Genomic DNA, 15,683 nt, shown 5'->3' on the forward strand with positions numbered 1-15,683 from the left:
TAATGTATCTTGCTAATGCTACAAGGCCTGACATAGCATTTTCTGTTAATTTACTAGCAAGATATAGTTCTTCTCCTACACGGAGACATTGGAACGGGATTAAGCATATATTGCGATATTTAAAGGGAACTCTTGATATGGGTTTGTTTTATGCTAACAAAGATAGTGCAGACCTTGTTGATTATGCAGATGCGGGTTATTTATCTGATCCCCATAAAGTATGATCTCAAACCGGCTACGTATTTACATATGGAGGTACTATCATATCATTGCGCTCCACAAAGCAATCTATTGTTGTTACTTCTTCAAATCACGCTGAGATAATAGCTATTCATGAAGCAAGTAGGGAATGCGTATGGTTGAGATCAATAATTCATTTTATTCGAGAAAAATGTAGTTTGAAATGTGAGAAAAGACCCACAATTTTATACGAAGACAATGATGCATGCATAGCCCAATTAAAGGGAGGATTTATAAAAGGAGATAGAACGAAGTACATTTCACCAAAATTATTCTACATACACGATCTTCAGAAAAGTGGTGACATTGATGTGCAACAAATCCGTTCAAGTGATAATCCAGCAGATTTATTCACTAGATCTTTGTCAACTTCAACTTTTGAGAAGATAGTATACAAGATTGGAATGCGGAGACTCAAATATTTGAAACAAGGTTTTCATCAGGGGGAGTAAAATACGCGATGCACTCTTTTTCCCTTACTAAGGTTTTTTCCCATGGGGTTTTCCTTAAAGGTTTTTAATGAGGCACCTAGCAATGCGTTTTACTAAATATGTGTACTCTTTTTCCTTCACTAGTATTTTTTCCCACGTGGTTTTTCCTAGTGAGGTTTTAATGAGACACATTATCTTTTAATGAACATCCAAGGGGGAGTGTTATAAATATATTATATTATGGGTGTTCATTTAGTACTTCGTTGTAAATAATCTTCCTGAAGAAGATTATCCATATGGGACTCCACCGTAAATATGTTTATCCATTTAGTACTCTATTGGAAATAAGCTTCCTGAAAAAGCTTATCACTTCGGTACTCGGTTATGGATAAACATTACCCTAGGTAGAAGATTATTCATACCGGGTATAATAAGCTTATCCATTCAGTACTCCGTTATGGATAAACATTGCTCTCAGTAGAAGATTATCCATATCTGGTATAGTAGCAGCTTACACAGCAGTTTGCAGTAGCAGCTTACACATCAGCTTGTAGTAGCAGCTTACACAGCAGCTTACACAACAGCTTATAATAGCAGCTTACACAACAGTTTGTCGTAGCAACTTACACAGCAGCTTGCGTAGCAGCTTACACAACAGCTTCCTTTCTTCTATAAATAGAAGAGATTTCAGTTCATTATGTACATCAGTTTGAATTCGAATAATATATCAGTTTCTCTCTATACTTGTCTTTACTTTACAGTCTTTATTTTATAACAGTTTTATCTTTTTTAAAGTGTTAAGTGTTTATTTTTGAGAAATATATGAATGAATATCCATAATCCATAAGTATAATAAAAATCGCACACTTAAGGATTTATGTGAAGGGAGTGGAGTACATGCATCCATGCTCCCCTTCCTAGGCTATATGTACTAATTTTTTTAAGGCAAAATACCTTATCACCCCCTAATGCTTCGAATGTTTTACACGTGAGCTTCTGATATAATATGTTGAAATTTTAAAATATACTGGAATTCCATCATAATATGCTGGAAGTTTATACGCAATAGCTCCATAATCCCGCATATTATGCTAAAACTTTCCATCGTGGAGTTTCAATATAATATACTGGAAGTTTATACGCAAAAGCTTTATAATCCTACATATTATGCTGAACTTTTCGTGTTTCAACTAAACAGTAGCTATTTTTCGATTACTTGTCCGAAAAATGGCTAGCATGTGCTATTACTAGTCCGAAAAATAGCTAGCATGTGCTATTTTGACTAATAACAAGAAACTTCCAGTATCTGGACAAAATCCATGAGCAAACCATTCTTTCTTCCGCTAAAAGTGTAAATCTCAAAATTGCAAATCTGTGCCAACTAATCTGCTATGGCCTATACAGCTTTAAAATTAGGCCACTAAGAAAAAAGGTAAGAAAAAAATAGAAAAAGAAGTTGGATGCCACGTGATTTCTGCTCACTGTCTGTATTTTGATAGACAAAGTTATTCAATACCTTTATTGATGAAAGATATCAAATACAAAAGCGGATATAACCTAAAGGCTATGGGTTCATCTGAACCGGTAACTTTTGATATGGAGTATAAATATATATATAAAAACCTACTAAAATTATAACATTGAGATGTTTATGCAAAGCTTCTTTTCTACCCTGTGTAGGTAACACAAGCTACGGAGCTGCAGACTTAAGACCTAAGGATATTTTTTTAACATGTGATTGGGTCTTAGAATTCTCAAGAAAGTGGAAGCACCCGTATACAATTTCGATTTTGCTTTCTATATATAGATATGAATGTTAGATCTGAACTTATAATTTTAATAGTATAATAAGTTCAATGCAAGTCCGAACCCGTTAAGTTAAAATTCTGAATCCACCTCTGAGCAGACATGGTAAAATAGTGGAGATACCAAAAAACTGATCCAAACGTCACTTTCTTAAAAATAAGAACATCATGGAAACACTATAAAGTGGATGGCCTAATGTAACACCTCAGACTTTAGATAGAGTTCTACATCGGCAAAACACAAAGTCGGATGTTGATATATAAGTTAACAGGTCTTAGATCCTAGTGATGCGTTTTAAACCCCGTGAGAACTTAAATCCAGAGCGAATAATATCACTAGCGGGTTGAGCGGTTACACCTATGTTGTTTGAGTTATTCCAAGAAACCAGTTTTGGTTAAGATGGCATTCCTCAATTTGCTAAGATCTCTTCCCTTAAGTGTCCTCCCAACACCTTCACACATAGAAAAAGGAGCAATTTGACTTCTTGCAACTCTTCTAGCTATATATTCATGTGGTGGTACCATTCCATCACCAAAATCATAATCACAATCTTCATCTTCTGCAACAATATTTTCAACACTTTCATCACTATCCCAAGAACCATTTTTCAAGAATCTACTTGATTTTTTCTTGTTATAAATCTTGGACCAATCAGGAATATTAACTGGAGCTGATGATTGCTGGTGCATTGGTGTACTTTTAGTTCTTGGAATCACTTTTGGAGCAGTGGCTAATTTCCTCTTCACTACTGAACTTGAGAAACCTTTTCTTTCCTTCACATTAATATCCCATATATCTTCTTCTTGAAAATCTTCCATTGATTTTTCCTTTGTTTTGTATTGCTCTGTAGCCACATAAAACCCTGTCATGAGTTAAACTTACCAAATTTCAAGAATGTATATGAAAAAGGTTACAACAACAACAATAATAACCAACTCAATATAAATTTACAGGGTTCACGGATATTAGTGTGTACGCAGACGTTATTACTATTTTGTGAAGGTAGAGAAATGTCAAAGAATAGTGAAAAGAAAGAAACAACAAGGTAGTAACAATATAGGAAAAAGGTTAGATTTTGTTTAATGACTTTAAAATCTATTAGCATTGAGATATAAAAATATCTATACAATCAGATTATTCCTAAGCTAATAATGACAAATCACTATAATATGCTTTAATATGATAATATAATTAAAGTTGAATGAGTTTAAGTTTTATTCGATAACATGAAATTATTTATACAATCAATTTATTTATAGGATAATCATAGATAAATTACTATAATACACATTGATAATCTGATTAAAAATAACTAATCTGCTATAATATGTTGAATTATACTGACACTATAAAAGTATCTATACAATTAAGTTATTTATAGGATAATTTATAGGATATTTATAGGATAATAAAGTGCTATAATACGCATTGATACCCTACCCGAGAAACGAGAGAAGTTGTTTTCGATAAACCATGGTTCAAGAAAAATAAAAAGAAACAGCAGAAATAAGTAATATCAACAAATAGGACTAGAAAAAAAGTAACAACAATCTCAAAATACGCATTGATAATCTAAAAAAAGATAACTAACCTGCTATAATATGCTGAATTATACTGATACTATAAAAAATCTTTATCCAGTCAGGTATATAGCTTTGATCCTTTTGTAATACCAAGAAGCAGCTAACAAGCCTTGCAAATATTTATAGATAAAATCCTATTTCTTTTTCTGATGAAAAGCTGGTTTTCTGGTAGCAAGAAACTTCCTTCCTTTTGGCCAAAGAAAAAAAAAGAAAAGGGAAACTTTTTTTCTAAGTTTTCTTAAAAGATGGCAGAAAGAAATGTGTGAAATCCCAGAAATTAATTTACTGTGATTTTTGCAAAAATCCAAAGAAAGATCACAGATTTCCAAGTGCTTTATACTACAAACAGACTATAGTACCAGAAGGAAAAAGGCAAATATAGAGATGAATAAATAGCATTAAAACTGGAAACTGAAGCAGAAAAAGGCTAAAAGAAAATGATGTTTTTTATGAAATTTCAATTCCCACTATAAAATGGTTTATAACTGAAAGGAACATGGGGAATATTTGGGTACATAAAAGTCCATAAGCGCCCACAGATAAAAAAGTAGTAAAAAGAGTGAAAATTAAGGGCCCATGGGAAAGCCCACACAAGCCAAATTGTCACAAGACAGATAATTTTGCTCCACTATGTCCAGAAGCCGGAGCCAAAATTTCAAGAGTTCAAAATTTTAATTGCCTTAAGTTACCGGATTTTAAATTAATATTTTATATATATTCAATAAAAAATTTAAGACAAAATCAGGGTTCGACCGAACCCTCTCTCCGCACTATAGTTCTGCCACTAACTACATCAATGACAAACTTTATGATATACAATACATAAGGAAGCTCAGTGCATATGATATCGCGCGTTCACGTAGGCACAATGGAAAGGTCGTATCCCAAGAAAATATGATATAGACATCAAACCCTAATGTAAGCGTTAGTGACTGCTTTCACGGCCCGTAAAAATTTATTTGGCTAGTATCAATTAGCTAGTTGAGATTAAAATTTAGTCATGGTAGTGTGTGGAATGCAGGACCAACGTTTATGGGAATTTTTCTTAATGTAGTACATTATTAGACGGTTGAGATAAAATCGATTGACATTGACAATAAAAATTCGTAACTAATTTTAATTTGCTTGGGATCGAGACATAATTATTGTTGAACATGTAAATGTATGCGGTGGACAAATGGTTTCAGATACACAATAGCTTGTGTGGATAGTCGTTACCTATTGTATCGTATCGTATTGTTACTTTAAATACAATGTTTGTTTTGGTTGTTACTTAAATTTTATTGTATCGTATCGTTAAATCCGTCGTTACGTAACGACGAAATGTGCCACTTTATGTAACGACCGATTTGGTATGGTTGCATCGTTATCTTGTCTTTTTCTCTCATCCCACCCTTCACTATTATTAAATTATTTTATTTTATCATTTACCCTGCCTTTTTATATAATAAATTTACCCGGTATCATAATTTATCTTTATAATTACAAATTTATTCTTCATATTGCTAGTGCATGATATCATGAAACAACAACAAACGATACAATCTATCCAAATATTGTATTCATCAAACGATACAGTACAGTACAATACAATACGATACGATACATTATGAAACGATACGTAACAACCATCCAAACAAACGCTAAATTAATATTCCTAATTGAATTCTTGAAAAGCTGATGGTATTTTTTGATTGGGAAAAATGGAGAGAAACAATTGGTTTAGGCAACTTTCACTGATTTCTTTATATCCTTATCCAAACTCAGGAGACAACTAAAGTTTGCATCAAAACCAGCGGAAATGGCCAGTGACAATTGAAAAATAAAACTAAGGTTGGAATATGCAATGCACCTAGTTGGTTGTTTACCATCAGGTATTCAGAGCATCTATAATGGGGCCTCAGGAGCATGTGTTAGAGGTTTCTGGTCATTCAGCGACAGAGTTAGAAATTTTCTCAAGAGTGTTCAAACTTTAAAAAAAAGCAAAAAAAAAAAAATCTCCGACAAATAGCGTTCAAAATATGTTATATACCTCTAAAATTTAATATTTAACTTATATACGCAATGTAATTTTCCAACGAAGGGTGGTCAGACATACCACTTCGCCCCTGTGGTCATTAACAGGAACAAATGAAAAGGAGCGTACCACCCTCCGCACTCGATCGACAAATTAAAACCAAAGCAGCCAGTTTCTTTTGAATGAATCACCAACAAAACTGTTCTTCAGATTCTAACATCGAGACCATTTCTGAAGTTATCCGTCTAATTCTAAATCAATCGTTCATATATATATATATACACACACGGGAGATGAAATAGTCTTAAATCCCCAAAATTTCCATATTCAAAAACATATACAAGTAGATTTATGATAATACACTATGTACTTTTACTTTAATATTTAGTTGGATGAAAATATTGAATGTGGATAAATTTTTACTGTTATCTCTTTTTTTAAAGAAAAAAAGTACTACTTGAGGGGTACTTATATATTCTCCTGAAAGTTAAAATGTGGGTCTCGCATTTTACATCTATAGTCTATTTTAAAATCATTTCATAGTTTTTTCAGAAATTACTTTTATTTTTAGGGCCTACTTCTCTGACTAAAATGTAGTAATTAGATATGCATACAATGTATTTCCACTTTTAGCCAATAATGTCAAAGGAAAAGGACAAGGTGGTTTTACATAGCATGAAATGGAGTATTGTCAAACAATTGATGTACACTCAAAATCCTATTTTATGTCCCATCACGTGGTGAATATTTGATTAATACAAATTAGTATATTATATAAATTGTAATGCAAACAAACAATAAAAATTGGATAGTTAAATAAATTTAAATTCTAAGAATTTGTGAAAATTAAATAATACAATATTATTATCAGAATGCTGCTAAATAATATATGTTGGGCATCTTAAGATGAAAAATGTTATAACTTATAACCACTAGGAAGAATGTAGTATTCAAAGGCAAAAATAGATTTACCGTCAAAGATTGTGGTCGGGTTGGTAAGTGATTTTTCATTCTTAACAATAAATTTTAGGTTCGAGCCTTGAAAATAGAGTCGCTTTTGGTAGGAAGATTTCAACCCCTGGAGTAAAATTAATTCTCCGACGCGAATTTGAAGTAATCAAACTCTAAAACGGGTGAAAAACAAAAAAATATAAAATTAACTTCAACGTACTTGCCTCTTTTATAAAAAAAAGAAGTATACCATTTTGCAAACTACAAAAGTAAATGTGTATCAATTCTATAACATCGAAGGCATGGTTGATCTCAATTTTAAACGGAGGACAAAAGTAGACTATTTCAAAAACTACAAAGGCACTTTTAGACTTTTTTTCTTATCATTTTATATTGTATGGTTTGTTTCGGTTGTGTTATTATCATGATGTTGTTACTGCTTCTTTTTACATGGCTTCTCTTTTGTGTATTTCTTTTTAATTATGTTGTGATTATGTTTTTTTTTTGAGCCGATGGTCTTTTAAAAATACCCTTTTTGACTTTATAAAAATTGCGTACATATTACCCTCTCCGAACCTTATTTGTGAGATTTTATTGGGATTGTTGTGGTGTGACATATAATAGTTGTTGTTATCCAATAGTCTATGACAACATTCAATAAACCAATGAATGCAATACAATATGCCATCTTGGATGGAAAAAGAATCCCACATACTCCTTCCGTTTCAGTTTATGTGAACTCATTTGATTGGGTACGAAGTTTACGAAGAGAGAAAAGACTTTTAAACTTGTGGTGTAAAATAAAGTACATATATTTTGTATGACTATAAATAATTGCATAAATGTAAATGTTTTCAAATAGGAAAAGAGATCATTCTTTTTTACACAACTAAAAAAGAAATAAGTTCATAAATTGAAATAGAGGAAGTACTATAACTGCTGAATTGATTGATTGATTGAGTGAACGTGAGACAGAAGTTTTATTTTGTGTCTCATACAATTTACACTAGTTGTATGAGACTCCTTTTTGTCTCACAAATTTGTGTACTCCAATCTTACACTTCTGGGTCTACAAAACTGTGAGACAAAAAAATCTCATACAACTAGTATCAATTGTACGAGACACAAAATAAAATTTTCTCAATTTGAGAGATTTCATCTTTATGTACTTTTTCTTCATCTTTTAGCCTTGTCAAGATAAGTAGGGACTTAAGCAAATGGCCATTGTCTTCATTGAAAATGTTCCCCAAATCCCATCAACTCGCACTCACACAACAATCTTTCTTTTCCCCTTCCATTATGTAAAGGTGCACAGCTTATTTAGAATACCTATTTCACAAGTGGCCACTCAAGGACAACCACATATAGATGTAACCAAATATTCTCTCTGCAAATATTTGACTGGACATAAAATTTAAGAAAAAATAAAGACTTTTGAACTTTAAAATCCTTCATCTCGTCCTAATTGGAAAGATGAGTCAACTAACTCCTTCATAAATAAAGGCGGGTTTAAGTTCTATATAATGATAGGATATAAACGTACTTGCTATTATAAAAACTATTTATATTATTCATATATATAACTTAAAAGAACGCTTTTTTATTTTTAAATGCTTGTGTCAGCAGCAATGTGGAATACAACAATAAATTCAGTGCAATCCCACAAGTGGAGTCGGGGAAGGGTAGAATATACGGAGACCTTACCCCTATCTTCAAGATGGCAGAAAGGTTGTTTCCGAAAGACCTTCGGCGTAGGAAAAATAAAAAAAGGGCAGCAGCAAGCAAGCACACCAATTAGAAACCGAAGCAAAAAAAAACAAAGATACAAAACTAAAACTAAATATTATAATCAGAAGGCCGGAACGAAAGCAACGACAAACAATGTGGAATACATTGATTTATTATGTATAGAAGTAAGTAATTACTAGAGCCGGAGCCAGAATTTCAAGTTTAAGAGTTCGGGATTTTAAACATTTTAAGTTATTCGGTTCTAAATTAATATATTATACATATTTAACGAATTTTTAAAATAAATAAAGAATTCAAAAAACTACTGGATTTGACCTAACCCGCTCTCCGCACTCGAACTCTGCCCTTGTAATCAGTATGATGATGAAATTCATTGCTCAGTTGGAGACCAAAAATTCAACTTATCAAATGAAAAGAGGCATATAAAGCAAAGGTAGCGGCCACTGAAAATCACCTCGGTTGGGAGGAGCCGTCAAAATTAATAATGATTATTCCTTGATTATAACACTTGATTAATTGCGTGGTTTAATTCATAACATAACAAGAAAACTAGGAATTTCATGAGACAAGTGCACAAAAGATATGCTTTATGTGCTCAAGGTTCTAAAAAAAATATAAATAAAAAGTTGCTAATAACCAGGGCAGATCTAGAGTGTCAATTATAGGGTCAAGTGAACCCAATAATTTTTGTCCAAATTCTGTATATGTATTAAGAAATCTATTTAATATTTATAAATATTTGATCGTAAATCCAATTATTATATATCCAATACATATAAAATTCAAATCTTGTATGCATCTCTTCTTATTTCTTGATTCATTGTAATTGCGCGAAATTGAAAGAGTGATGGCGTAGAGACGATGCTCCAATATTATTCTAAAATGTTGTTGTCGCAGCAAATCCTACGTCAGCAAAACACAGGAATGATTTTGAGTATACGAGGAAAAAACCCTTATATTCTAGTGATGAGATTTACAGCTTTACCAGCGTAGGCCAAAGCGGACAATCTATACTATATTAAAAGCACGAAGCCCCTTAACGAAATATTGTTCGCGTTTTTTACCCTTTAAAAGTAGATTTTATATTGGTCAAATTTATAATTTAATTATATTTCTAATATTTAGGACTTTTTGATCAATTAGTTATTAAAACCTTCCTTACTTGTACTATGTAAAAAGACTTAATATTTAGGATTTTAAATATAATATACTTGCCCTATAAGGCTATACTTACGACTAAAGTTTCACGGCATTCCAAGAGTTATCATCTATTTAGGGTTAAATCTTCATAGATACGGCCATACCCATCTAAGATGGACAAGAACATGTTGGACTACTTTTTTCTTCTATAATGAGGGATCACGTTTAGTTTGAACTACTTTAGCTATAGCTGGAATATCGGTTTTTCTTCTATAATACGTCATTTTTTGAGTGAGTACGGGTAGTTCAACTTGCTCGTTTTCACTGCACATTTCAACAAAAATATAAGCTACTAAATTAATAAATGCTTTATATATGGCTGTAGCTTTTCACTTACAAGTTGTAATGTGATGACATTCCATGATGGACGTTTTCAGTTAGGTGATGACTACCGGATGGGCCACTTGTAAAATTCATATCCGGCCGGTACCCCCTATTAAATAAATGAGCGTTAAAATTAATTCAATACGCAAAAATATACATAATTAACACAAATAAAAATTGAAGTTTACCACTCTTCTTGTGAATTATGGAAAGCAGGGTATAAATTATTTTCTCGCTGCTCATTCGCCGACGGTGATAAATTTAAATCAAGAAAAATTCTTTCATCTGGAACATGTCCGGCAAAAACTGATCCAGAATAACCACCCGATGACTGGGGGTTATCTCTACTACGCACAACCTCATTTTTTGGAACGTCTTCGACCTTCACGTACATCTCCAACATTGTGATTACAAGAAATTCCCGGCATTCGTCCGGAGTCCTCAAGAAATCACTCAAAGTGTCATCATCGTCGATGTTAAACTCTGAGTAAAAAGCAACCCCTTGCGGCGTAACGGAATACAGATATCTTCCGGTTACTTTGAGTATCACTGAACGTTTTCTCACACTCATTTTTTTGCATAACAACGATATCAATGTTTCGTACTCCATTGAAAGTGGCAATTTAACATTACACTTAGCAGGTAAACTGTAGCCTACAGAGTTATTCTCCATCACAACCTCACTCCCCCAATATAATGATACTCTTATTCTACGTTCTTCAGACATAATGAAAAAATGCTGGAGAATTTAACAACAATAGAAACCAACAAGAATTAAAAAAAAAATTTGAATGAAGTTGTGGCTATTCTACGATGTTTATATAGAAAATGGCTAGCCGGGTTTTTTTTTTTTTTGTATATAGCGCCACAAAAAGTGGCTTTATACGCATTTAAATTATTGAACCCAGAAATTATTGGTGGGGTCAGGTAATAAGGCATATAGCGCCACTATTAATGGCGCTATGTAAGGTTTGTCAGTATAACGCCACTAATAGTGGCGCTATACAGTAACGGTACAGTTAACGTTACTGTATAGCGCCACTATTAGTGGCGTTATATATAGTTTGGTAACTTTTTTTTACACTTATTTGAGTATTTTGAGTAAAAATAAACCACATTTTGGTTCCGCACTCGGAGAAAACCCTTATATTCTAGTGATGAGATTTACAGCTGTACCAGCCTAGGCCAAAGCGGACAATCTATACTATATTAAAAGCACGAAGCCCCTTAACGAAATATTGTTCGCCTTTTTTACCCTTTAAAAGTAGATTTTATATTGGTCAAATTTATAATTTAATTATATTTCTAATATTTAGGACTTTTTGATCAATTAGTTATTAAAACCTTCCTTACTTGTACTATGTAAAAAGACTTAATATTTAGGATTTTAAATATAATATACTTGTCCTATAAGGCTATACTTACGACTAAAGTTTCACGGCATTCCAAGAGTTATCATCTATTTAGGGTTAAATCTTCATAGATACGGCCATACCCATCTAAGATGGACAAGAACATGTTGGACTACTTTTTTCTTCTATAATGAGGGATCACGTTTAGTTTGAATTACCTTAGCTATAGCTGGAATATCGATTTTTCAACAGGTAATTTAATTTTTTTATATAATATGAATTCTCTCTCAAAAATTACTCCAAGCATCTATTTCAATCAAGAACAAAATATGAGATCTAGCATGCTTCTTACTTTACTTGTATTATTTATCCATCTTGTTATGATGTTATTACATTTTTTAATAGTAGCCTTTTTCAAGCATTGCCACACGCAGAGAATATGATGTCTTTTTTGAGGTGATTTAATTTTAGTTGTCGATTACATGCACTTTCTCTCAAAGACAATGTCACCTATCTCATTGGAGAACAAAATAAGCCTACATCTATAGTGTTATTATTGGTTTTCACAAAAATTATAATCTATTCCATTTTGTGTCTCACACCTTCATGTAACATATCTATCAAATAAATAATACTAGATTCTTCTTCTTCTTCTTCTTAAATTAAAATTTACAAACTTCACAAAAGTTAGAATTATTAATATATTAAAAGCACGAATGCCTTTAATAAAATATCGCTGTCTTTTTTATCCTTTAAAAATTGAGTTCACACTGGACAAAATAATCATTTTATTATTTTTTTAACATTTAGAAATAATCATTTAATTAATCTCATACTATTTAGAAATAGTCATTTAATTAATTTCTTATTATATAGGAATAGTCAATTAATTATTCTCCTAATTTTTATAAACTAGAAAAAGTTTTTTCATTTAACGCCATTTGTATTTAGGAGTACTAAATTTCTTCTTTTAGGTTTCATAGGAGGTTTCTTTAGTTAATAAAATTCTGCCTAAAAAGTTTCTTTTTTTGAGTTCTCCTTTTAGGTTTAGGAGGGGTTTTTCTTTAGTTAACAAAATTTTACCTAAAAGTTTTTGTTTTCTTTAGTTAATAAAGTTTTGAGGTAGGAAAGTTAGAAAAATTTCGGTGCTAACTTTTCAGGACTACTTTTTTATAAACTATATTAGGTGAAAATGATGAGCCTTTTGAACTAATTTATGGATTAGGAGTCTTTATTTTTTAATAATTCTTTTTTTAGCTATTTGAACTATATGCAATTTTATATATATAGTCTATTTATCGATATTTTTAAAAGTGTATTGTGTTAAGTAGTAAAAACCTAGATTACACCCAGCAAATTAAAATCCGTTCTAATTTAATTTTTATGGATCTGCCTATGACAGTATGCTTTGACAAGGTTCTTCTAATCCAAGTTTAATGACAATTCCAATAATAATCGTAGGACAACATTTTTTTATTCTTGCACTTTTATCTTTTGTATTTCTTTTTAGTTTATAAAGAATATTTCATAATGTTAGCGGTGTTAGCTTCTTAAAGTTTTGTATGCAATAATATGTGATACACGCGCAACGCGCGTACCCTAAGACTAGTAATATTAATAGGTTGGACTGTTACATTAATAACCCCTCGATAAATTTGTGAAATGGGATTTATTTTTTACTTGAATTTTCTTGGCATTGGTTTGGTGGCGTGGTGATTTTATTGTAGTACATTGCCTTGTAATTGAAACAAATAAGAAATGTAGGGAAAATTGTTATGAATAAAGACATCTACACAGCTTTTCTTTATGTTTTGCTTGAGCTTATTGTAAATCAATTAAAATTCTTTTGAGGACTAGCTTTAACTTCTTGTGCTAGCATACATAAATAAGTATTGTCTTTTAGGAATCCTGAATTTAATAAGATCTTTTTTTTTTTAAATAAAAAAAAGATGATAGACTTTAATTGCTTTGGACTTGCAAGGTTGTCAAATTTAACAAGGGATTTGTTGATTTGCTAGCGCTTGATATGGTTATGCAAATGCAATTATAACCAGGAACTTCTCTAGTTTCTACTACTTCATGGTAAAAACTTACCCGCACCGGGGATTTACACCCGGCCAGTAAACAAATGACACATATGACTTTATTTTACTACAACTATTAGTACTTAACCATAGTGAACTAGCATGTATTTTGTACATAATCTTAATTAATAATATCAAAATACTTAATAATCATGCTAGTTATTCCTCGTTCTCTCTTCTAAACAGTACCGTCAACCTATCCCAAAGGCGACCATTGGCCATTACAAACTTCAAAAAAAGTATTTTTATCTCCTGTAAATATTATTATATTTTAATCTTAACTTATAACCAGAGTATAGGCTCTACTGGACTCTACTCATCTGTACTACAGAAACAAAATTTTCATTTCTAACATCCACCATATATGGATCTAAATTTAATCCTCTTAATATGCACACGTACTTATTAGAGTACAAAGTTCAGATGTGGAAGAAATATTCTGCAGCCTTCAAATAACAGAAGGATGAAGCTAAACAACAACAACAACAATAACCCAGTATAATCCCACTTAGTGGGGTCTGGGGAGGGTAGTGTGTACGCACACCTTACCCCTACCCTGAGGTAGAGAGGCTGTTTCCAAATAGACCCCCGGCATCCTTCCCTCCAAGAACTTCCCACCTTGCTCTTGGGGAGACCCAAACTCACAACCTCTTGGTTGGAAGTGGAGGTTGCTTACCATCAGAGCAACCCCTCTTGTCTTCAGAAGGATGAAGCTAAACAAACATATTATATGCTCCAATCCGTTGCTCTTAGTTTGTACTCCCCAACCACGTTGTAGCTGCAAAAGTTTATCATTTGATTTGTATTGGAGAAATGAAAGAACGAAAAATACAAGATTGCTGCAAATTAAAAGATGCGACAACAACCCTAATATTTCTGACGTTAGATACTTTGAGTTTATGACTTCTATTATTTGTTCTCGAAAAAATTTATTTATTTAAAATAAAACTCTTAAAGGGTGTGCATTCGAATCGGTTTATCGATAAATTGAATCGATTATTTGTTATCCCTTTATCGATTTCGCAATTTTCCTTATCGAGTTATCGATTTCGATTTCGATTTTGTCCTCTTCGGTTATCGGTTTATCGATAAACCGATAAGATATACTAACAAGATTTTTTTTTTACCCTTATTCTATAATACCTTTCCCTTTACCCTCAGTCTCTAACCCTATTATTTCCTCTACCACATTTAAGGAATGATCACATTTAAAGCTCAAGAGAATGAAGTTCAAATTAATGGAAAACAAAATTAGCTGTGATGATATATATATTTACCGTTGGAGTGTTGGTGACATACATTTGATCCCTACTTTAGTTTCGTTGCATGTGTTTGTTGACATATAATTTTTATGTTATAAACGGTGTTCATCTTATTTTAGCTTCTTTTTGTCCATATTAGTTAGGTGTGTTTATAGCGATATACTTTCCGTGGAATCCCGCAAATTTTCTTATTGGTGTAATCGATAACCGAATCGATAAGCCCCCAAAATCGATAAATCGAAATTGAAACCTTATTGAAACGATACCGATAAGCATATGTACAAATCGATAATCGATAAGTAATTATCGATAAGGGTCAAAATCGAATGCACACCCCTAATCCTAATATACCTTAGTTTGCTCCTATGATTAACTTAACTAAGCCGGGTGTAAACACCCGGTACAAGCAAGTTTTTACCGTTTTCCATTAGTATCTCCATAATGTGACTGAATAATGCTGAAATCAAGATTCCAATATACCTACACACACTGACGCACACATTTCATGCATTCCTGGCTTCAACTTTAGTATCTCGAACAGAAGTCGGGGCGGATTTATAGACCAAATTATGGGCACATAAAATTATGTTGTCTCCGTTAAACTAGATATTTTATGTACGTATTTTGTAAAATTCGTCTAATATTATCTGTTGACACCTATCCTCCAAAAGACTAAATGGTGCA

The 15,683-nt window shown here is 32.2% G+C and overlaps 1 protein-coding gene across 1 annotated transcript; it reads right to left on the reverse strand.

Annotated features, from left to right (window-relative positions):
* Nucleotides 1–2,848: 2,848 nt before the first annotated feature.
* Nucleotides 2,849–3,346, reverse strand: LOC107825058 (protein S40-1-like). The gene has a single exon (XM_016651895.2). The coding sequence runs from the start codon at nt 3,344–3,346 to the stop codon at nt 2,849–2,851; it is 498 nt and encodes a 165-aa protein (XP_016507381.2).
* Between the last annotated feature and the right edge of the window lie 12,337 nt (nt 3,347–15,683).

Source organism: Nicotiana tabacum, chromosome 21 (assembly GCF_000715075.1).
Source record: "Nicotiana tabacum cultivar K326 chromosome 21, ASM71507v2, whole genome shotgun sequence".
Taxonomy (NCBI): Eukaryota; Viridiplantae; Streptophyta; class Magnoliopsida; order Solanales; family Solanaceae; genus Nicotiana; species Nicotiana tabacum.

Coding starts and splice junctions, on each gene's coding strand:
- LOC107825058 (XM_016651895.2), bottom strand. CDS start 3,346: ATGACAGGGTTTTATGTGGCTACAGAGCAATACAAAACAAAGGAAAAA.